The 25040-nt window shown below is 43.3% G+C and overlaps 1 protein-coding gene across 1 annotated transcript in view; it reads right to left on the reverse strand.

The window, feature by feature from the left end:
• Positions 1-497: 497 nt before the first annotated feature.
• LRPPRC (leucine rich pentatricopeptide repeat containing) overlaps positions 498-25040 on the reverse strand; it is a 402453-nt gene continuing 377910 nt past the window's right edge. The window contains exons 37-38 of the mRNA XM_082250995.1: positions 10753-10895; positions 498-629 (exon numbers count right to left, since the gene is read on the reverse strand). Of these exons, the coding sequence (XP_082107121.1) occupies positions 564-629; positions 10753-10895 (209 nt within the window). The 3' untranslated portion in view covers positions 498-563. The remainder of the gene's footprint in view (positions 630-10752; positions 10896-25040) is intronic.

Raw genomic sequence — 25040 nt, forward strand, 5'->3', positions numbered from 1 at the left:
CCCAATGACCTGATCATGCTCCCATGGTTTTATTGAGGTAGCACCAATCCAAATGCACTGCTTCTATTGTAGTAGAAGGCAGTGAGGGGGCATGTCCAGCAAAGCTTTTCCAGTGTCCAATCACCTGAGTATACGAGCCTATAACCCAGGGCATATGAACATCCAGCCTCTGTCCTGTGAGGTATATTTGAGATAAACTGATGTTTTAACCTTTCCTCACATAAACGTATTTATTCTGTTTGTCACCAATAAAGACACTTCCCCCACTCAATTATGGAAACCTGAAAAAGGTTCAACCCTATCTACAGTTTTTTGTTTTGCTCCACAAGCATATATAAAAGATAGAAGAATAGGTTTGATTTATTAGTTTAATGTAAATGGAATTGTACTTCTGTATCTACCTCTAGGAAAAAAGTAAAGCACACACTCCAGGAGATAAAATTACCCTTTTTTTTATTTATCACATTAACTTATTAAGCTCACCGATGTTGCAAACATTTTAGAAAAAAAAAAAACACCTTTAAAAAATACAGAAAAAAAAAAAAAAAAAAAAAAGACAAAAACTAATGCTTTTCATCAGATGGACTGGATGTATAGCTTTCCTCTTCACTGGAGGACTGTACAGAAATCTGGAAAACATCAAACAGAAATATTGAAGAGAGAAGCGGATGACAGACAAAGATAGTACAATGGCATAAATGACGTGATATAATGCAAAGTGCAGTAACTCCTAACCAATCAGAATAGCACTTTCCTCCTTCCGTGCCCCACACATACGCATTGTGCTCTTCATGGAGCAGGTGAGCTCAGCAGCTGCAACGGGAAAGAGCGTGCTGCAGCGACAAGAAATATTGCCGTGCATGAGCGGGGCTCAGAAGGACAAAGCTTACTCCTCACTCCTGTACCCATAGGGGGCACTCGCCCGAATGGCTGGTCCATCCTAGAAAGAAGGGCAGGACAGAGCTCTGAAAAACATCTGAAGTGTTTGGGGCCAGCTTAACTCACAAAAGGCCTACCGGTATGGGAGGAGCATAAATGGATATTTTTATATTTAAATTAATTTAAAATAATGGAATAGTGTTCATTGACTGCATAGAGTACATTGTTTTTTGTTTTTATATTTCTTTATTAAATTTTCCAGGTAAAAAATTATTTACAACACTCCAATCGCTGGAGAATTTTTTCATATACATTTTACACATATTACCTTTTATCCCTTTTTTTTCCCCCCCTCCCTTCCTTATCCCTCCCCCCCCCCCCGTCTCTTCTTATCATTCGACTCCTATTATTTCTCTGTATTCCCTTGTGTCCTTAAACTCTTGCCACTCATCCCAAATCTCCTCTTCATTCCCCTGTTCTTCCTCCTCCCAGGTCCTCAGCTGCTCCAACTTTCTTATTTTCTCTACTTTTAACAGCCATTCTTTCCTGGAGGGGGCCTCTTCTTTTTGCCAATTAAAGGGAATCAAGCTCTTAGCTGAGTTTAATAAGTGAGGGAGTAATGTTTTTTTATATTGTTTCACTGACATATGGGTTCCATGAAACATGCATTTCCAAGGATCCAAGGGAATATCTATTTTAGTAATTTTACTTATTAATTCTATAACTTCACTCCAGAATACTTTAATTTTTGGGCACTCCCACCATATATGGGCTATAGTCCCTACCATCTGACATCCCCTCCAGCAAAGTCTTGAACTCTCTACCTGAATTCTTCCCATCTTATCAGGAGTGTTGTACCACCTTGTGATCAATTTATAGTTCATCTCCTCCGTGTTGGTGTCTATCGCGGATTTATGTACTAATTGAAGGCTCTTATCCCACTGTTTGTTGTTACTACACGGGCCGAGGTCTCTTTCCCATTTTTCTTTTAATGTTATTCCTCTCTCTTTTGTTATTGTTAATAGTATTTTATACACATTCGAAATATTGTTTATTATCTTATCTTTAAGACATAATTGCTCAAGAGGGCGGAGGTCGTTTTTATCTCTCAATGGCTGCGGTAGTGACAATGTGAAGTGCTTTAGTTGGATATACCTCCACTCATTTATCTTCCAGTTTTCTTTCCTTTGTTTCAGCTCCGCCAAGGTTATAATTTTCCCCTTCTCTACTATATCCCCTAATTGTGCTTCTCCTTCTTCTATCCATTTACCCAATTCCTTCTCTTCCCCTGGTGCAAAAAATTTTGTGCCCTGTAACGGGATCAGTGGTGAATTGTGTTTCCAATTTTCTTTTTTATGTATATTATCCCAAACCTTAATAGCATGTCTTGTGATTATATGCGTGTTAGTGTCCAGATTTCTAAACCTCTCAGGTATCCATATAACTTTTGCTAGGTGTGTACCACTCATCGTGCTTTCTATTACCACCCAATTTCTATCATTATTTTTTTTTGTCCATTCTATCACCCTTGTGAGTATTGCTGCAAAATAATAATTTTTAAAGTCGGGTAGGGCTAGTCCCCCTTGTCCCTTACCTTTACATAGTGTAGTGTACTTTACCCTTGGCTTTTTGTATTTCCAAATAAAGCGGGATATTAATCTTTTCAGTGTTTTAAAAAATACTTGAGGTAATGAAATCGGAATCATCTGGAATTTATATATAATTTTTGGCAGGATTATCATTTTTATCGTATTTATTCTCCCTATCCAGGAAAAAATTCTCGGAGATAATCTATTTAATTCTGATCTTACTTCATTCAGAAGTTCTAGAAAATTTGTTTTGTAGAGTTTTTCTGGAGTTGGGGTTAATTTTATCCCTAAGTATTTAATCTCATCTTTTCTCCAGTTGAACTGAAATTCTTTTTTTAACATCTCCTCTTCTTGTTTAGGGATATTAATATTTAATATTTCTGATTTTTTTTTATTAATTTTTAAATTGGATAGTTCTCCATATTGTTTCATTATTTTAATTATGTTGGGCAAAGTAATCCTCGGATTACTTATGTAAAGCAGGATATCATCTGCAAAGGCAGATACCTTATGCTCCACTTGTCCCACCTTTATGCCCCCGATGTCCACACTATTTCTAATAGTTGCCAGTAGTGATTCCAAAGATAAGACAAATAACATCGGAGACAAGGGACATCCTTGTCTTGTTCCATTGAGCATTTTAAACGAGTCTGACAAAGTTCCATTGACCTTTACCTTTGCAGTTGGTTGATTATACAAAGTTTTGATCCAGGCTAACATTCTAGGTTTTATTCCCAACTCCACTAGGGTGTTTATCATGAACTCCCAGTCTACCCTGTCAAATGCTTTTTCCGCATCTATTGACAGAAGTAGACTGGGAGCTCTGCTTTTTACCATATGGTCTATCAACAGTATAGTTTTTATCCCATTGTCCCGTCCCTGTCTCCCCGGGATGAATCCTACTTGATCATTGTGTATCCACTCCCCCATTAGGTTCTTCATTCTAGTGGCCAAAATTTTTGTGAATAATTTAGTATCAACATTAAGTAGGGAGATGGGTCTAAAACTAGAACATAGTACCGGGTCTTTTCCCTCTTTCCGTATAACTGTGATTGATGCTGACAGGGCCTCTCTACTCATCTCGTACTGAGTCCCTATTCCGTTTATATATTCTTTAAATCTTGGGATTAAAATGTCCTTAAATTTTTTATAATAACCTATGGTAAACCCATCCGGTCCTGGGCTTTTACCTAGACTCGTTTCTTTAATAGCTCTCTCTATTTCTTGTTCTAAGATTGGTCTTTCTAGGAATGTTAACTTTTCCTCATCTATCTTTGTCAATCCTGCGTCTACAAGGTATTTTTTGATTTTCTCCCTCCTTTCTGTTTCATTCCCCTGTATCTCACCTTTCTTTACTGCATACAGATTTGCGTAGTAGTTTTGGAATTCTTTGGCTATTCCTGTCGTTGTTTGAATTATTTCCCCATTTTTATTTTTAATTTTATCTACAAAATTTTTTCCTTTCTTCTTTTTCAGGATTTTTGCTAGGTTTTTCCCAACCTTATTACTTTCAATGTATTTTTCTTTTATGCATCTTTTCATTTCCTGCTTTATTTCCTGTTCTAATAGATCTTTCAATTCTTCTCTCTTCACCTCAAGTAAATTATTTATTAATATATCTTGTGTATTTTTATGTTTTTGCTCTAATTGATGTACTTCTGTCATTAGCCTAATCTTATCTTTTATTCTTTCTTTTTTCCTTTGGGTCCCCTTTGAGATAAATATGCCCCTCATATAAGCCTTATGAGCTTCCCATACCATGTCTTTTGGTGCATCTTTTGTATCGTTTATTTGAAAATAGAATTCCAACTCTTTCACTATTTCTTTTTCCCACTTTTTATCTCCAAAAATCTCCTCATTTATTTTCCAAGCATCCATCCTAGGCCGCTCTTTCGCCATTTTTATTTTTACCATAATGGGGGTATGGTCCGACCAAGTCTTGACCCCAATCTCAGCCTCGCTTACCCTTTCGATCCACCTATGTTCGATTAGTATATAATCCAATCTTGAGTATGTTCCATGTACACTTGAGTAACATGTATAATCTCTATCTTTCGGATGGAGAATTCTCCAAATATCTGCCAGTTGATTTGTAAATAATTTTTCCTTTATTTTCTTTGCCTGTACTTTATTTATCCGTAGGGTTTTTGATGTGGTATCTACTTTAGGGTCGAGGCAGAGATTGAGGTCCCCTGCCAGTATGACTCCTCCTTTTTTAAACTCCATTAATTTTCCCAGTACTTTACCTAGGAAGTCTACTTGTCTCTCATTAGGGCTATATATATTTACTAGGGTCAAATCTTCATCTCCTATTTTTCCTCTTAGAAAGAGGTATCTTCCCTCTGGGTCTACCATTCTCGACTCGAGAGCAAATCCAAGGTCCCTAGAGATGCCAATGGCTACTCCCTTGGACTTCCTCCCGGGTGAGTCCGCGTAATACCAGGTAGGATGGCTCTTAGAATATAATCTAATATTAGTTGCATGAGATAAATGAGTCTCCTGTAAGAATGTCAGATCTGCCTTCAAATAACTAATTTCTTTTAAAATTTTTTTCCTTTTTTCTGGAGAGTTTAAACCTCGGACATTGTAAGATAATATGTTAACTATAACCATTGTTTCTTAATCTTCATTACTGTCTTTCTCTATCATCTCTTCAACTCTAAGGTGGCCATAAAAACTGTTCAACCAACACCAGGGATCCCTAAGAGATGGCATTAATCCCTCTGATTTTTCTTGTCTTTTGGGTTCTCTTAATTCTTGTATTTTCTTATAGGAGACGTTTTGATCTATTGACTTCTTTTTCCCTCTTTCTTCCCCTTTCCTCTTCCCACCCCTACCCTCCCCTCCCCCAACTATTCCCGGTCCCTCCATCAGGGTTGTCGATTCTCCTTCCTCCCTTTCCAATCGACTTGTGGCCGAGGTCGAGCTCTGCTAGTGGTCACCGTTCCCTCCCATCTTCCCTACCGTAGGGTCTAATGGTGACGGCCCGCTGATCTCCATAGGGCCACCTGTTTTTTATTCTTACTTGCTCCTCCTCCCCTCCTCCCGCCAGCCCTCCCCCCCTCCCCCAATCCCCCCGGTCCCCCCAGTCCCTTTTCATCCTTTTGTTTTCATCTTTTTCTTCTGTTTCCACTGATTCAATTCTCCTTCATCAACTTCTTCCTCTGGGCACTCCTGGTCTGTCCAGCCTGGAATATCTATGAGTGGGATTTTTACTGCTTCACAAAAGTCTTTGGTTTCCTCTGGGTATCTAAGTAGTACTGTCCTCCCATCTCTTCTCACTCCTAAGCCTGCAGGGAAGTTCCAAAAGTATTGTATATCTTTTTTCTTTAATATTTCTACCATTGGTCTAAGAATGCGTTTTCTGTTAATTGTCTCTTTTGCCAGGTCTGGGAAAATCTGAATGTCCTCCCCGTCATATTTTAATTCCGGTCTACTTCTCATTTTCTCCCAGATCTGGGCCCTTGTCTCGTATTTATGGAATCTTGCAATCACATCTCTTGTTTTCTCTTTTGGTAGATTGGTTGGTTTACGCAACCTATGAATTCTCTCAAACTCAATTTTATCTGTGGTCGCCTTTCCCAGCAGAGGGTTAAATAACTTCTCCAGGGTTTCTTCTAATTTTTCTGTTGGCCCTTTCTCTGGTAATCCTCTTATTCTCAGATTTTTTCTACGATTTCTATTCTCCTGATCTTCGATTTTGTATAACATATTTCTCTGCTCCATTTTCATTTTTCTCATTTGTTCTTTTAGATTTTTTAGTTCTTTTCCTTGGGACTCCACCTTCTCTTCTATTTCTTCTACTCTGCCCAGAATATGCCCAAAGTCGACGTGTAAGGTAGCCATCTCGGCTTTGATGGATCTTTCAAGGCTGGCAAACATTTCCCGCATTTCTGATTTTGATGGTGGATAATCTTTTTCATTAAATTTCTCTTCTCTATTCATGTCTCCATCCTCTATTGTTATACTGCTTTCTCTTGACACTTGTAGGCTTTCTTCTCCACTTACTCCTATATGCTTTTGATTCTTAATTTTCTTGGTTCCCTCTGTATTTTGTTTGGGTCTAACAACCGGTTGATCCTCTTGCTGTGTGTTTTGATCTTTTCCCTCAGATGTCATGTATTTTTTAATTGTTCCTGGGCTTGCTGTAGTTTTTGGAGGTTTCCCTGCCACTTCCTTTGCCGGTTTACCTCTCATTGTGGATTCGGCTCTGGGGAATAAGCCCTCAGTATAGCTTCCTCTTATGTCTCAGTATGAACTAAATATCATATATATCATTCAGTGATTCAGGTAAGAGAGGTCCCACACTTTTTGCACGACAGTCTCCCTAGTTCTTAAGCTATAGACTCACGCATGATAATATAGCTGTGCTACCAGGGGAAGCAGTTTGTTGAAATCAAACGTATGAAAACCCTGGTGGTTTCCCCTCTCACTCAAGCACTCAGACTCCCGCACATCTCTCAATGCGCGCAAGCAAGATCTGAGGGGCCTCCGCACTCACCCAAGTGAGTAGAGTCTCGCACTTTTTCCAGGGCCGTTCAACTGGCTCCTAAGCATACACTCGTAAATAAATACTGTAGCAGTGCTTTCTAAGAAAGCTAGTATTTGAGATTGGTCATATAGGAATTCTGGGGGGTTTCCCCTCTCATTCAAACAGGCAGAGTCCCGAACCTTTTCAACACAAACCCACCTTCTCTTAAGCCTTATACTCATAGATGACAATATGTCTTTGCTTTCAGAGAGGGCCGGTATATTATATCCAATGAAGGAGGATTCTAGGGGGTTTCCCCCCTCCCTAAGTAAGCAGAGTCCCACACATTTTTTCCAAACAGTCCCGACAATTCTTAAGCTATACACTCATGAAAGATAATCTAGCAGTACTTCCAAGGAGGGCTGATATTGAAATCCTGTGCAATAAGTCCTGGGGGGTTTCCCCTCTACCATAAGTAAGCAGTGTCCCGCACAATTTTCAGAACCATCCCCCTGAATCATTAAACTGTAAACTCATAGATGAAAATATACAGATGCTTTCACAAAGGTCTGGGAATGAGATCAGGTGTAGTGCAATTCTATAGGGGTTTCCCCTCATACTTTGGTAAACAGATTCCTGCACATTTTTTCTCAACAGTCTCGTTGACTCTTAAGCTATATACTCCTGGGTGATAATTTAACAGTGCTTCAAGGAAGGCTGATTTTAGGATCCAACGCAGGGGGGTTCTAGGGGATTTCCCCTCTCGCTTAAATAAGCATAGTCCCGCACTATTTTCAGATAAGTCCCTCTGTTCTATTAAACTGCATGCTCATAGATGATAATAAGACAGTGCTTTTTAAGAAGAGCTAATGTTGAGAAATAAACGTACAACCTCTCTGGGGGGTTTCCCTCGCACTCAAGCAAGCAGGGTCCCACACCACTTTTCCATCACAGTCACATTAGCTCTTAAGTTATATAAGTAAGCAGAGTCCCACACATTTTTTCCAAACAGTCCCGACAATTCTTAAGCTATACACTCATGAAAGATAATCCAGCAGTACTTTCAAGGAGGGCTGATATTGAGATCATGTGGAATAGAATCCTGGGGGGTTTCCCCTCTACCATAAGTAAGCAGCGTCCCGCACAATTTTCAGAACCATCCCTCTGACTCATTAACCTATAAACTCATAGATGAAAATATACTGATACTTTCACGAAGGACTAGGAATGAGATCAAATGTAGTGCAATTCTATAGGGGTTTCCCCTCATACTTTGGTAAACAGAGTCCCGCACATTTTTTCTCAACAGTCTCATTGACTCTTTAAGCTATATACTCCTGGGTGATAATTTAACAGTGCTTCAAGGAAGGTTGATTTTATGATCCAACGCAGGGGGGTTCTAGGGGATTTCCCCTCTCGCTTAAATAAGCATAGTCCCGCACTTTTTTCAGATTAGTCCCTCTGTTCTATTAAGCTACATACTCATAGATGATAATAAGACAGTGCTTTTTAAGAAGAGCTGATGTTAAAAAATAAACGTACAACCTCTCTGGGGGTTTCTCTCGCACTCAAGCAAGCAGGGTCCCACACCATTTTTCCATCACAGTCACATTAGCTCTTAATTTATACACTCCAAAATGATGATAGTATTTTTAAGAAAGACTGTTTTGATATCGTTCATATGAAAATTCTGGGGGGTTTCCCCTCTCACCAGTCCCCTTCGGCTAATCTGTGGCGTCCCTTGTAGAGTGGTATGGTGGGGATGATTACGATATCCAATGTTGCTGGGTCTCTCCAGACTGGATCCCTCCAGCACTGGCCCCTCGACGGTGTTCACTCCAATCAAACCTTCTCTCCTGATCCTGGACGCCGGCTCTCCCAGCTTCTCAGCAGCTCCTGCACTCGGCGGCCACCTCTCCAATACACAGCCGATTCCAGTCTCCCGGAGGGACCCAGGGTGCTCGTTCTCCCTCCTCCAAGCCTCAGGGGGGGTCGGCAACCAGGACCGGGTCGGGGCCTCCGGGTAGCGGGGTGGGTGGGGGGGCAGCGGGATCCAGCTAGGCAGGCATCGAGGCTAGGTGAGAGAGCATTCCCTCACATCTCTCTGGGCGGTGGCTCAGAGACTCAGCAGGCCGTCGGGATCAGCTCCATTAGCAGGCTCCTCCCTCCATCAGGCCCTTGTGTACATTGTTTTTTAATGTGAACTGTTTAAACAAGAATCCTGCCAATGTTACCTGTTTATTTAATCTATTTTAGGCATGCATTTTATCTGAAAAAGAATCCCATGTTTAGATATCCAAAAGTCCTGAGACTACTACGGCATGTTATATCAGCAACCCCAGCAGAATCAGTGCTGCCACTCAGATGACACTGTATAGCATTACCCATCACTCCTCCCTCAGCTACTACATACAAGTTTGTAGGGAGGTTAAGGGAGGGGCAAAGGAGAGTGACTAGGGGACCCCCGGGAGCCACACATCAAGTCAAGACATGCTGTAGGATAGTGAGTGGCAGTCTCAGCCTGGACCCCTGCCAGGCCATATCCCGATGAGTTTCACTCCACCCACCGGAGCTTACTCATGGTAAGCTCTCGCGGGCGGAATGAAATGCGCTGGGGGCTAGGGGCTATCATACAGCAGGTATTGACTTAATGTACAGCTTCCAGGACATCTAGTCCCTCTCTACCATTACTTGGGAGCATAGACTAGCTCCTTTCCCGGCCAGCACTCACAGCGGGGGGCACAGAACTTCATTCCCATACAGCCTGAGAGGCTCACACACACATATCCTTGGTTAAGAGGGGCAGAGGAGCTAGGCCAGCATAGACAGTAATTAGACACTCCCAAAGGAGAAGGTGGTATGCAAGGAATGAGGGGACTGGGCTAGGGAACTGACTCTTCAGAGGTAGTCAAAGTACAAAGCAAAAACTCTGCAGGTAAGCATTTTAAATACTTGAATTTTTTTTGTGTCTTTACATACAATTTTTTCTAAGTTGGTGACATGTCTGAGCAGGGAGCCTGAATAAGACTAAGTCAAATACATAGCTCCATCCAGTAGATAATCTACAGATCTCTATACTTTTCACAATAGCTAAAACACGTAAGAGCAAGCATCTAAAAAAATATAAAAGTCATATCAAGTATTGTCTTCGAGGGAAAAAACTGGTAAAAGATTTTTTTTAAGCGTGCAAAATAACGGTGCATTATCTAAATTCCCCTAAAACACATAAATTGGCTTCTGAATGTCACTGTTAATCTATATCTCCCCTCTCCTACGTTTCTATAAAAAAAAATAAAAAATAACGTTTAGTGCCTCCATGCCTCTGAAGAGTTGAAAGAGCCATGTGAGATGAATACATAAAAAAACAAAATAGCTTTTGCCAGTTTTGTAGAAAAGCAGAAAAAAAAAAACAAAAACAATTAGTGGTCAATAAAAATAAGGGATTAAAACCACCTTTCAAGACGCACAACATGGAGATAGAGGCCCCAGTGGATTGTGGGTGAAGCTTTACCTTCAATATGACCTGCAGATGTGGGGCTGATCATATCTGATGCTTTTAACACAATAATCCACCGAAGGTTATCTACTCCCGAGAGTATAACTAAATTAATCCTGCAGCTCTGAGCCGCCAACACTTCACATGAACATCACATCCCATAGAGAAATTGCGCTCAAGATTTAATCCCCGTGTAATTAAGTAGACAACTTTGTTTTTTTACCCTTTTAGACAGAGCAACAGTGTTGAGTTTATTATGGGGAGGCTGAACATTCGCATACAATCTTTAGAGGTGTGCATAATTAGAAAGTACTCACTTGGGGTTCGGGGAAAGGGACAGGCTTGTCTGCATTTCTCAGACTGACTGCCAACTGTTTCAAGATACCTTCGTCTAGCTCTATCTGTTCGGCTTTCAATCTCTCATAGAAAGCGAGTGCATCGTCTAATTTCTTGGTGAAGACTGGGGGGAAAAATAACAAATTCAAAACAATAAATACATTAGCATTAAAGGTGATATTTTTTTAAAAATACGATTTTTTCTTTTTCATTAACCTCTTCAGCTTTCTCACCTGGACACCCCTTATGGACCACAGCAATTTTTACATTTCTGCTAAATGCCTGGTTTATTTGATAACTCTCATTACTTAAGATAAAAAGAGCAATACACACATTGTTTTTTTGTCTTGCAAGCAAAAGGATTTTTGACTTATCTGCAAATTCCTTTTTTTTGTAGTACATTACAGGACACAAGATCTTAGTCTTGGAATATTTGGTTATGCAGCTACCTTCAGGTGATTGAATACTTGCAAACAAAGCTGTAAGGACAGCCCTAGCAGAACTCCCCCACTCCCAGCAATTCTCAGTTGAATAGAAAGTAATGAGAAGTAATGGTAAAGGAACAGAGGTGATGGACCTGTGTCCTGCAATATACTCAAAAAAGGATTTTATAGGAAAAGTCAAAAATCCTATTTTCTTAAAGTGGAACTACACTTCATCTAAACACCACAAACTAAAATGATATTTAATTAATTGTAATAGTCAAAGTAAACTCACCCATCCAGCCATGTCTCCATGCTTTATTTTGTTAAAAAAAATCACTATGAAAACAACCCTTTGTATTTCTAGCCATGGCCATATTGAGTAAGGGTCACACGATTCATGTTGCATTTACTTCCTGGAATCCACTTGCCCTTAGGTCAGGCATGCAGGCAGGAGAGGGTGGGCTTAGCTGAGAAAGACCCTCTCCTGAAGACTCCTGGGATGTATGACATAATTTGCCTAGGCATGGAAACCAGGAAGTAACTGAATATAAAAAAAAAAAAAAAAAAAAGTTTAACCACTTGCCGACTGCCTAACGCCGATCTACGTCAGCCCCTCACAGGCAAAGTGACGTAGGGCTACGTCACTAGCTTGTGAGGGTCTAGGGAGCGAGCGCGCGCCCCCGGAGGCGCGCTCCCGCGTGGTCACGGACCCCCCCGCGCGTGTGACCGGCGGACCCGATGTCCGCCGGTCACTCTGCGATAGGCGGGGGAGAGGGAGAAAGTCAGGCGGCTTGTGTAAACAAGCTGCCTGTCATTCTCCCCTGTGTATGAAGGATGATCATACGTTGATCACTCTTCATACATCTGAAGCCACAGCCAATCACAGTAGAAAGCACGCCCCTAGGGACACACATAGCCCCTCCCTTTCAAAAAAAGTTAACCCCTTCACTGCCAGTGTATTTTTACAGTAACAGTGCATATGTATAGCACTGATTAGAAAGTTCACTGGTAACCCCAAAAGTGTCAAAAATGTCAGTCAAGGGTCCGATCTGTCCGCCGCAATGTCGCAGTACCGCAAAAAAAAAAAAAAAATTGCAGATCACCGCCATTACGCGTTAAAAAAAAAACAACAAAAATGACAAAAATCTTTCCCTTTGTTAGTAAACGCGAGAACTTTTGCACAAACCAATCAAAATACGCTTTTTGCGATTTTTTTTACCAAACATAGGTAGCATAAAACAAATTGGCCGAAAATGTTAAAAAATTTTGATTTTTAAATTTTTTTTGGGGGGAATTTCATATAAAAAAATTTGAAAAATATTGCTATTTTTGCAAAATTTACGCTCTTTTTTTGTTTATAGCGCATGATCAAAAAATCGCACAGGTGATCAAATACCACCAAAAGAAAGCTCTGTTTGTGGGGAAAAAAGGACGCCAAATTCGTTTAGATACAGCGTCGCACGACCGCGCAATTGTCCGTTAAAGTCACGCAGTGCCGAATCGCAAAATACCCCCTGGTCAGGAAGGGGGTAAAATCTTCCGGGGCTTAAGTGGTTAAACTACCAAATATGATAAACTTTCCTATCCATTTACTGATGATAGCAGGATAAGGATTACAAATAGTCATTGCTAAAAGAGTGAAGTTCCACTTTAATCAAATATTACAGGAGTGAAGTCATAGATAAATGGGATGTCAAAAAGCCATGCAGCTGAGGGGTGGGCAGCACAACCACCAACAGACCCACATAACAAACGAGCAAACAGAGGGCTTGAAAAGTCAATAAGCAACCTGAAGCACCTTAGGCCTGGAAATGGAATCGGAAGATGCCGGAATATTCACTTGGTAAAACGAACATGTGAACAAAAGATCAGGTGGCAGTCTTGTTAATCTAGGAAACCAATGCTTGATGCCCATTTAGCACTGACCAAACTATTAAAGTGTGGGTTCATGGGAAAGGGCAGAGCTTCAAGTGATGACTTGTTTAATCTACCTGGCAATGGTGGAAGGAGAGAAAGATTGTACCCTAAAATGACTCTAAGGAAAGACAATAGGGAATCGGATTGTCTTCCTTCAGAAATCGCTCTAGCACAGTGTCCTGATTAAAGCAGAAGGAGGAAACTACTTTGAGAAGAAAAAAGGCTTTAGGCTGCAAGACAAACTTAACCTTGTACAAGACTAGGAAGGGTCCCTTACAGGAATAGAGCAGCTAACTTTGAGGCATGTGTAGCAGAGGTGACAGCCACAAGGAAGGCAACCATGAGAGTCTGGGGTATATCCATAACAGGCTTGAACAGAGGTTTCTGACTGAAACCTAGTTGAGGTCCCATGGAGTCACTGGGGAAGACGGCAAGTTTAACAGCATAAAGCAGGATGGAGGCGAAGACCAGTCCAACAACAGAGCAACACAAAACAAGGTCAAGGGCATGAGCTGCAATTGTTCTAAGAGAACTGAGTCGATGACAAGTTTGTGGTCTCTATTCATTTGTCTTGTTCAGTAAAGCAATAGTGTTGCAAAAAGACAGGGCAGGCATTGCCAGCTGCAAGGCTTCACCTGTAAGGCAAAGGAGACCTTAAAGAAAGGCTTTGAAACGCCGATCAACAGAATCTTTCGAGATGGGAACATTCTCAATAGGAACTGTAAGGTGCTCACTTAAGACTAAAATGGCAGGATCTACTACAGCCCATTTTTTCCTAAATTCCTTTTCCATAAGAAAAATTTCCGCAAAAAGTTAAACAGTAATTAGTATACAGTTGTGCTCAAATGTCTGCATGCCTTTGGAGAGTTGGTAATATACAGGATGTACCATTTTTAAAGAAAACATGAGTGAGCTGGCAAAACACATTTCTTTTATTTCTTATGGAATTCATATTCTGCAACTGTAGGTCCCCCTGAATTCTTGCAGGTGGTATAGCTGCCCATTCGTCACCGGAAAATGCAGTCAGGTAATGCAAAGTCTTTGGTCTTCTTGCATGATCTGCACGTTTGAAATCTCCCCAGAGTGGCTCAATGATATTAAGGTCAGGAGATTGTGATGGTCACTCCAGAACCTCCACCTTTTTCTTCTGTAAACACTGGAGAGTCAATTTGGCTTTGTGCTTAGGGTCAGTCGTGCAGGAAAGTCCAATAACATTCTTGGCACAGCTTTCGTGCAGAAAAATGCAAATGGTCTGCCAGTATTTTCTGATAACATGCTGCATTCATCTTGCCATTCATTTTCACAAGATTCCCAGTGCCTTTAGAGCTTACACATCCCTAAAACATCAGTGAGCCCCCAGCATGCTTCACAGTGGTGATGGTATTATTGGCGCTATAGGCCTTTTTGACCCTTCTCTAAACCTAGCGCTTATGGTTTTGACCAAAAAAGCTTTATATCATCATCGTATTGTGCTCCTTGAAAGAACCACACCGACTTTTTCCAGAGCAGTCTGTATTTTTCCTGATGTTACCTGTGGGTTTTTTTGTATCCCGAAAAATTCTTCTGGCAGCGGTGGATGCAATCTTTCTTGGTCTACCTGACCTTGGCTTGGTATCAAGAGATCTCCAAAGGTTCTACTATTTAATAACTGGCATATTCAAGGCTTTGGATAGCGTTTTATATCCTTTCCCATCTTTATAAAATCCTATTACCTTGTTACACAGGTCTTTTGACAGTTATTTTCTGCTCCCCATGGCTCAGTACATCCACATAGGAGCTAACAAACACACTGACTATTTCTACACGGTCACTGTTTAAAAAGCCCCAGATGGGGGAAATTAACCTTTAATTGCCATTTTAACTTGTGTGTGTCACCTTGTGTGTCTGTGCCGAGGACAAACATTCCAGGGTATGTAGACTTTTGAACAGGGCCATTTGGGTAATTTCTGTTATCATTATGATTTAAAAAGGAGCAAAACAACTATATGATAATAAATGGCTTCATAAAAGAACTATTCCTAAATAGTTTTTTGGCATGATCAGTCATATTTTCAATATCAATGCCAAAATTTCACAATTTCTGCCAGGGTATGCAAGCTTTTGAGCATAACTGTACTTTCAGGATTAGGTCGATTCTCATATAAAGCACATGTGTGAATTGGAACTTTTTTTTTTTTAATTTTCCTGGCATCTTTGTGCCCATAGGTTCTTGTTTTGGGTGTGTAGAATCAGGTGCTGCTAGACAAGTTTTGCATCGCGTCAGTCAGTGTCCCCAGTGCACAGCATTTGTCGAGCTTATGGATCAAAGCACAGGGGTTGAAAAATCCTACGCAGTATCTGCTACAATATCTGCATCCCCATTGCTTTCTTCATTTCATCCTCAAACAAGTTTGGAGGTTCCAACTCTGTATATTAGGTAATTACTGGGGAAGAACCCCAGTATCCTTACAATGACCGACTATAATGGCCACATAGAGGAGATAGGCTAAGTAAAATCACAGAATGGTATTGAACAAATGTAAAATATTGTAGAAAAATTTGACCCCAACAAAGGGGAAAAGAATATTGCATAAGAAAATGCAGAATAAAAAAAATCAATGTATATAGTTGGAACGATACGATTTATACTCTGGTGTGATGTGATGTTGTCTGTACGGTCAACGTTTCACCACTATTTTGGCTTCTTCAGGACCCAGACATAGAACAGGTTTTATGATTACCTAGAAAACCATGTTAGCAACAAATATATATTGCACAAAGCGGTATATACAATTCAGCCAAAAAACGCTTTGCATGCTCCTACCAGTAAGGTAGGAGTAAGCTAATTACCTAATATAGTTGTATCTTTTTGGATGAGGCCCAAGTCCCTTTTTCTATTTAACTGAGGTACCAAATCTGATTTATAGCCAGAGTCGGGGGAGAGAGGGTGTAGCTTTTTGGCCCCTGGAATCTGAAAGTTTTGGGGGTGCCAAATGTTTTCCATAGAATTTGGACAAAGTGGCAGAGAAATCTGTGACTGTCAGATAGGCCAAACAGAGATGGAACGAGAGTCAGGGGAAGGAAGCGGTGTAATAACAGGACATTGCTCTTAGACAAGAGAACCACTATAACCCTGAGTGGCCTTCCATGTAATCTGTGGGCCATCAGCACAATGCATGTTTTTAAGGCCTTTTTGTCTATGCTCCCTCTGATGCGCAATTGCTAAAGTGAAGGGGTTCCCTCTAGGGTAATCACTAAATGGGATGCAGAAGGAATTGGGTTCTGCGTGTCTGTAATGCAGGAGTCGTAATAACCCAGGCGCTGGCAGTGCTGTGTAGAAAAAAAAAATAATCACAGATCTGCCTCAAAATGATTTTCATTTAAAAAGATTGTAAAGGCAGAAGGCATTCTTTGCATTAAGATAAAAAAAAAACCTTCTGTGTGCAGCACCCTCCCTCATCAGCCCCCCTTATACTTACCTGAGCCTATCTTTATCCAGTGATGTTGCAGGAGTTTCTCAGCTGCCCGGGACTTTCCTCCTCATTGGCTGAGACAGCAGCGTCGGACAATAGGCTCCCGCTGTTGTCAATTAAAGTCAGTCAGACAATCAGGAGAGAGAGGGGGCTGGGCCGGTCGCAGTTCTGTGTCTGAAAGGACACAGGGAGCTGTGACTCGACTCGGGTGCCCCCACAGCAAGTTGCTTGGGGAACTTAACAGGAGGGAGGGGCCAGGATCACAGAAGAGAGACCCAAAAAGAGGAGGATTCGGGCCACTCGGTGCAAAACCAACTGCACAAAGCAGGTAAGTATAACATGTATGTTATTTTTTTCTTTTTTTAAAACGAGACTTTAAAATCACTTTAACATTCCGACCTTCTGGCTGTATGAAACACTTAAAAAAAAAAAAAAAAAAAAAAAAGAAAACTGTAGTCAATTGCAACTGTTTTTGCAGATCAAGCAGAGGAAAAAAAAGTATGAAATCATTCAATCCTGAGTAAAATATTATGGAATCATGAAAAAAAAAAAAACCTACAGTACGCCACTAGTACTTTGTTGTACCACTACTGGCTTTTATAACAGCTTGAATTCTCTGAGGCATGGATTTAACTATCGACAAACAGTATTCTTCATCAATGTGGCTCCAACTCTCTCTTATTGCAGTTGCCAGATCAGCTTTGTAGGTTGGAGCCTTGTCATGGACCATTTTATTTAATTTCCACCATATATTTTCAATTGGATTGAGGTCTGGACTATTTGCAGGCCATGCCATTGACATTATATGTCTCTTGAAGGAAACTTTTCACGACTTTTGCCCTATGGCAAGATGCATTATCATCCTGAAAAATTATATCATCACCGAACACCTTTCAATTGATGGAATAAGAAAAGCATCCAAAATATCATTATAACGTGCATTTATTGAAGATTTAATGACTGTCATCTCCCATGTACCTTTACCTGAGATGCAACCCCATATCATCAATGATTGTGGAAATTAGCATGTTTTCTTCTGCCAGTCGTCTTCATACATTTCATTGGAATGGCACCAAACAAAAGGTTCCACAGCATGATCAACCTGCCCAATGCAGATTCGTGGTTCATCACTAAATATCACTTTCATCCGGTCATCCATAGGCCACGATTGCTTTTCTTTAGCCCCCTTTAACCTTGTTTTTCCTGTTTATGTGTTAATGATGGTTTTCGTTTGGCTTTTCTGTATGTAAATCTCATTTCCTTTAGGCGATGTCTTACAGATCAGGTCACAGATATTAACTCCAGTTTCTGACCATTTGTTCCTCATTGTTTTGGTTGTTTGGTTGTGCATTTTCTGTTTTCAAGGCATATTGCTTTAAGTTTTCTATCTTGACGCTTTGATGTCTTCCTTAATCTACCAGTACATTTCCCTTTAACAACCTTCCCATTTGATTTGTACTTGGTCCAGATTTTAGACACAGCTGACTGGGAAAAACCAACATCTTCTGCAACATTCCATGATGATTTATCTTCTTGAAGAAATGTTATAATCCTCTCCTTTGTTTCAACGGACATCTCTCATGTTGGAGTCATGATTCATGTCAATCAGGTTAGTGCAACAGCTCACCAAGGTGTTCAAGCACTCTTTTTTAACTGCAGACTAATTAGCAGATGTAATCTGATGCAAAGTACATGGTCATTTCATAATATTTTCCTCAGAATTGAGTGCTTCCATATTTTTTTTCCTCTGCTTGATCTGCAAAAACAGTTGCAATTGACAAAAGTTTTCTTTATTTTTTAAGTGTTTCTTAAAGCCAGAAGGATGGAATGTTAAATTAAAATATTTTGAGGCATGTCTGTGATAATGGGATTTTTGACTTACCGTAAAATCCATTTCTCTGATGTTAATTGATGAACACAGCTCCTGATGTTCATAACCATTGGGTTATACTGCCCCCTACAGGAGTAGGACACTAGGCAGAAAGAATCTGGTTATGCCTATGGGCAGTCCCTGGGGGTATACTCCCTCTCCCTGCTATAGGTACTCAGTTTAGTTACAAGCAGTGCCAGAGAAATTCCAACTCCACAGAGGGGGGAGTGCTGTGTCCGTCAATGAACATCAGAGAAATGGATTTTACGGTAAGTCAAAAATCCCATTTTCTTGACGGACACAACTTCTGATCTTACTAACCATTGGGACGTCCCAAAGCAGTGTTAAACATGAGGGGTGGGAACAGCAACACAATTGCCAAGGCTAAACAGTCAACAGGAGCTCAACCAAAACAACTGGAGCCCACCTGAAAAAAACATAAACCCTCAATGAGGATCAGGTCCTCTCAACAGCAGCCTGCAACGGTCAAAAGAAGTATCCGCAGATGCCAACACATCCACTTTTTAAAACTTTGTAAAAGTGTGCACCGACGACCAGGTGGCCGCCTTGCAAACCTGCGTCACTGACGCCTGATGATGGAAGGCCCAGGAGGCACTAAGAGCCTGAGTAGAGTGTGCCTAACAGGGAAAGGAGGAACCTGACCCTTGATGGAATAGGCGTGAATCACCGTCTGTCTGATCCATCTGAAATGGTTACAGAGGAAGTGGATAACCCTTTCCGAGGCCCATCCGTGAGCACAAATAAAGAGTCTGACTTCCTGAAAGACTCTGTAGCTGTCAGGTACACCTTAGTTGCCCAGACCACATCCAAGGCTTGCAAGGCAATTTCCTTCGGATGTTTAGGCCTGGGACACAGGGAAGGCAACATAATGTCTTAATTCAAATGAAAATCAGAGACAACCTTTGGGAGGAACGACGGATAACGCCCCCAGTTCCGACACCCTGCACACAAAGGTAATACCCACCAAAAAAGCCACCTTCTGAGACAGTGTAAGCAAGGGAATCATCCGAAGATTTGGAAAGGGAGGCTCCTGGAAGACTGAAAGCACCAAATCGAGGTCCCAAGGCAGAAATGGAGAACCCACAGGAGGAACCAAGTGTCGGACACCCTGAAGAAAGGCTGCACGCCAGGGAGTGCATGGACAAGGGTCATTGGAAGAAGACCGCCAAAGCTGACACATGGCCCTTGATGGTACTAGAGACCAATTTTTGTTTATCCCCCCATGGAAGGAAGGTCAAGCTCCGAGCCAACGAGAAGGAGCAAGGATGAACCTCAAGAGACTCACATCACGCAATGTACGTCTTTCACGTATGATGGTAGATCTTCCTAGCTTTCAACAGCGTAGGAATCACCGACTCAGATAAACCCCTATCCTTCGGCACCTTGCGTTCAACAGTTAAGCCGTCAAAGCCAGCGACTGTAAAGCAGGATGGAAGATTGGTCCTTGGGACAGCAGATCCTCCCTGAGAGGAAGCCTCCAAGGAACATCGGCGACCAGCCGCACCAGATCAGCATACAAAGCCAGGCGAGGCCAGTCCGGGGCCACCAAGATGAGTGGAATCCCTCTGCCTTAATCCTGCGTATAAGTCTTTGCAGAAGTTTGAGAGGAGGTAAGACGTAAATCAGAGGATACTGACCCACGGGCCACCAGCGCGTCTGTGGCATCTGCCAGAGGATCCCGTGACCAAGCAACAAACCTCTGCACCTTTTCTGTTGAGCCAAGATGCCAACAGATCCACCTCGGGTATGCCCCACTGAAGACACAACTGATGAAACACCTCCGGATGAAGGGACCACTCCCCTTGGTCCAACGCCTGCTGACTGAGGTAATCCGCCTGCCAGTTTTCCACCCCGGGAATGTGTACAGCGAAGAGGGCTGGAACGACCCGTTCTGCCCACCCTAGAATGCCAGCTACCTCCAGAGCCACCAGGACACTTCTTGTGCCCCCCTGGTGATTGACATAAGCCACGGCCGTGGCATTGTCCAATTGAATGCGCACTGGGCATCCCTGAAGACGATCCATCCAATGGTCCAGACTCAGTCTGATCGCTCGGAGTTCCAAGACATTGATCGGTAGTCTGGACTCTTACAGTGTCCAGAGCCCCTGAGCAGAAATTTTGCCAAGGAGGCCTCCCCAGCCAGACGGACTGGCATCCGTGATGACCTCTGTCCAATACAAGGGAAGGAAGGATTTGCTCAGCCAAAGCGCCAGAGAACGAAGCCACCATATCAGGGACTCCTTCGTTCCCTGACTCTGATTGTCCAGACACTGAGGAGTCTTGTCCCATTTGAACAGAATCTCCCTTGCAGGGACCTCGTATAGAACTGTGCAATCGGAACCACCTCGAAGGTCGACACCATCAGGCCCAGCACCCACATGCAAGTCTGGAGGGATGACCATCTGCTGGACAGCAGGAGATGAAATGCAGCCTGCAATTTCTGGAGTTTGTCCACAGGAAGGAGCACTCTGGCTAAGGTGGAGCCCAGAGTCAGACCAGGCAGTCCAGCTTTGTGGACGGAACCAGTAGCAGATTTCTGAAAATCTGATAATCCAGCCGAACTCTGGCATAGTTCATATGGTGATCTCTAGGTTTTGCACCAGAGCAGTAGGAGACTCTGCTCGCAGAAGGTGGTCTTCCAAGTAGCCCAGTACCTCCATCCCCTGTTGGCGTAACAAAGCTAGCAGCGGTGCCAACACTTTTGTGAAGACCTGAGGAGCAGAGGTGAAACCAAAGGGTAACGCCACAAACTGATATTGCTCTTCTCCAACGGCAAAGCAGGGGAAGCGCTGGTGACCGACACATATCAGAATCTGTAGGTAAGCATCCTTGATGTCTATAGAGGCAAGCAAATCCCCCTGACGCAGGCATGCCACCACTGTGCGAATGGACTCCATTCTGAACTTCTGTACCCGCACAAAGCAGTTCAGCACCTTGAGGTCCAGGATTGGACGCACCTTGCCTTCCTTCCTGGGAACTGTAAACAGTTGAGTAGAGACCCTGAAAACATTTTGAAGTCGGAACCGGGACAATCACCCCTTGAAGTAACAGGTCTTGTACGGCCCCAAACAGACCCTGTAAGCGGTCCGGAGACAGGCGCAAGTTGGAAGGAAAGAACATTGCTGGGGGACAACAGCGAAACTGGATCTTGTAGCTGGACCTAAAGACTTTTTGGACCCACTTGTCTTGTACCAGAAAAAACGGAATTTTTGTAAAATCTTACCTGTAAAATTCCTTTCTCTGAGTCCTCCGACAGTCGCCGCCTCTTCATATTCGTCACATATGGGGTATTAGACTTTGCTCCGAAGGAGTAGCTAGGCAACAGAATATGTTAACAATAAAGCTTTAACATATCCCACCCTCAAGGGGTGGTCCCCTCAGTCAATACCCTCCTACTTCCTGCAACCATATCTCAGTTTTAGTGGAATAGCAGTAGAGTATACATTCAAACCCCAAAAGAGGGGCGGGGGCGGCGACTGTCGGAGGACTCAGAGAAAGGAATTTTACAGGTAAGATTTTACAAAAATTCCGTTTTCTCTTACGTCCTCCGACAGTCGCCGCCTCTTCATATTCGTCACATATGGGGACGTCCCAAAGCAGTGCAAACATGAGGGGTGGGAAACGCATCCGCGCCGAAAGGCAACGCAGTCTCCACATCAAAGAAAGGAACCTTACCAAAGGAAGGAAACCAGCTGGGCAACAGCAAAAATAAGTGCTCAACAGGAGCAACAACCCAGGAAAAGACAAAAAAACCAGGGGATACAAAAAAACTATCCCAACAGTCAGGAGTCCCCAACAAGGGACCCTATGGAACAGCCGCACTAAGAACCTTGCGGCCAAAGGAAGCATCCGCCGATGCCTGAACATCTACTTTGTAGAATTTTGTGAAAGTGTGCACGGTCGACCAAGTCGCCGCCTTACACACCTGGGCTACAGAAGCCCCATGACGGCAGGCCCAAGACGTACTCAGTGATCTAGTAGAGTGCGCCTTCACAGGCACAGGGGGAACCTTCCCCTGCAAGGCATAGGCCTGTTCAATGGTCTGCCTGATTCATTTGGCGATGGTAGAGGCCCGAGCCGCCATGCCCTTCCGAGGACCCTCTGGAAGAACAAACAAGGAGTCCGTCTTACGAAAAGACTCAGTCGATTTAAGGTAAACCCTTATCGCCCGAACAACATCCAGAGAGTGCAATCTCACCTCCTTTGGATGTTTAGGCTTCGTGCACAACGAAGGCAAAACAATATCCTCGTTAAGGTGGAATTCCGAAACTCGTTTCGGCAGAAAAGAAGGATTAGGTCGCAAGACCACCTTATCCAAATGAACAACCAGGTACGGAGACTTGCAGGACAAAGCCGCCAGTTCCGACACTCTGCGAGCCGAAGTGTTCGCCACCAAAAAGGCGACCTTTTTGGACAACAGAGACAACGAGATCTCCCTGATCTGTTCAAAAGGAGCACGTTGTAACACAGATAGGACTAGATTCAAGTCCCAAGGGGGCAAAGGATCCCTCCTAGGAGGAACCAGATGCCGCACACCCTGAATAAAAGTGCCAACCAAGGAGTTGGAAGCCACGGGACGTTGAAACAGAACGGCCAGCGCAGACACCTGACCCTTTATCGTAGCCAGCGCCAAACGCTGATCGACACCCGTCTGAAGGAAAGACAGCACACGGGAAACCGAGTACGTGCGGGGTGAAAACCCCCTGGACTCACACCAGGCAAAATAGGCCTTCCAAGTACGGTAATAAACCTTTCCCGAGGAAGACTTCCTCGCGTTGATCAAGGTATGAACGACCTCTGGAGAGAGACCCTTCTCCTTCAGGACCTCGGTCTCAACAGCCAGGCCGTCAAAGCCAGCGACTGTAAAGCAGGATGGTAAATCGGTTCACATGGCGTGGGGAACCCGCACAGGCGAACAAGCCACTGCACATGAGGCAGGGAGAGTCGCAATTCAAGACGCACACAATGGCGGTTAAGAAACCGCACAGCGTCCGGTGAGGTAGCCACCTCACCAATCATCCCTGCACCGAACAGGGATGGGTCGTTCACTGTGCCAGGAGCGTTACCTGGCTGAACGCTCGATGGCAGACTGGGAAGCCACTGACCCACGACCTGCGATCAGGGGGATCAGCCCGAGACCCAGTCCGCATGATCCTCTTCGTCCGAAGAACTAACTAATGCTGACAAAAATAACAGCTAAGTAAAGGTAGAGAAAAAACTCAAACAAAATATTTAAAAAGAAGAAAGAGTCTGGGACAAAAAGTCCCAGCACAGAGAGAGCCAGCCACTCCTGACAAGCTAGACATTAAAACTGAGATATGGTTGCAGGAAGTAGGAGGGTATTGACTGAGGGGACCACCCCTTGAGGGTGGGATATGTTAAAGCTTTATTGTTAACATATTCTGTTGCCTAGCTACTCCTTCGGAGCAAAGTCTAATACCCCATATGTGACGAATATGAAGAGGCGGCGACTGTCGGAGGACGTAAGAGAAAGTCCATGGTTCTTGAAATCAGTTTGTGCCCTCCTCAGTCGACCCTAAGGGATGAAAAAACTTCCTATGAGCAGAGAAGTAGGGCCCACGTCTACGAAGAGGTTCCTTGCTCTTAGTAGCCTGCAGAAGAAAGGTACTCTTCCCCCCTGTGGGACCTTTAATTATGTCATGCAGGGTAGCTCCAAACAGGCGATCTTCTTGAAAGGGTAGATCAGTCAAGGCTTTTTTAGAAATCCAGACCAGCATTTGAGCCAAAATACACGCTGAAGGACCACTGCCAAAACAGAAAGGCGAGCCATCAGGGGAGCCCCATCCAAAGAGGCATCACAGATAAACTGCAGCCCCTGGTCCGCCAGCTTAGCAAAGGCGGGGGGGGGGGGAGGGCTGTTCTCTCTCCAGGTCACAGCGTAAAAGCTTAGCCCACTCAGAGTTTGTGACACCAGGGCAATGGTGAATACCGGCCTCAGTGCCAAACCAGCCAGAGTGTACATATTGCAGGCCAATATTCTTTAGCGACAATTTTGTCAAAATAGGCAAAGAAAGGAAACACCTTTGCCGCTCTGGATGGCTTGTGAGTGCCAAAGGGTACCTGCGTTCTCCGTCTTTAAGGTCTCAAGCACAGATACGATCAGTGTATCCACCAGCACCTTCTAATGCACGGTTGCAGACGTGGAGGAATCATCCTCACTATCGGAGGATTCCGCGAGCGAGGTTGCAGACCCAGCAGGGTGACCCACATCCGCGGCGGGCGAATCAGATTCAGGATCTGATGAGACAGATGAGGCAGGGGAAGGCGGAAGGTGCTTTTTGCTAGCCCGTCACCTGAAAGCCACCTCACCCGGGACACAAAGGACTCCAGGACCGCCGTCAGTGCATCGATGGATGGTTGGGACCCAGAGGGCCCCACAGCCTCAGAGAGGGTATCAGGTGGGGAGATGTGCTCCAAAGACTCCATGAGTCACCAGGGGGACCCCACAAAAAGTGTAAAACACTGCAAAGGGACCACCCCAACTGCGCTGGCAGCACCAACCCGGTCACCAGGCACAAGCACCAAGTGATCCTCAGCAGAGAGGGAGAGGACCCTATCAGATT

Source organism: Pelophylax lessonae (assembly GCF_965119305.1).
Source record: "Pelophylax lessonae genome assembly, chromosome: 3".
Classification (NCBI taxonomy): Eukaryota; Metazoa; Chordata; class Amphibia; order Anura; family Ranidae; genus Pelophylax; species Pelophylax lessonae.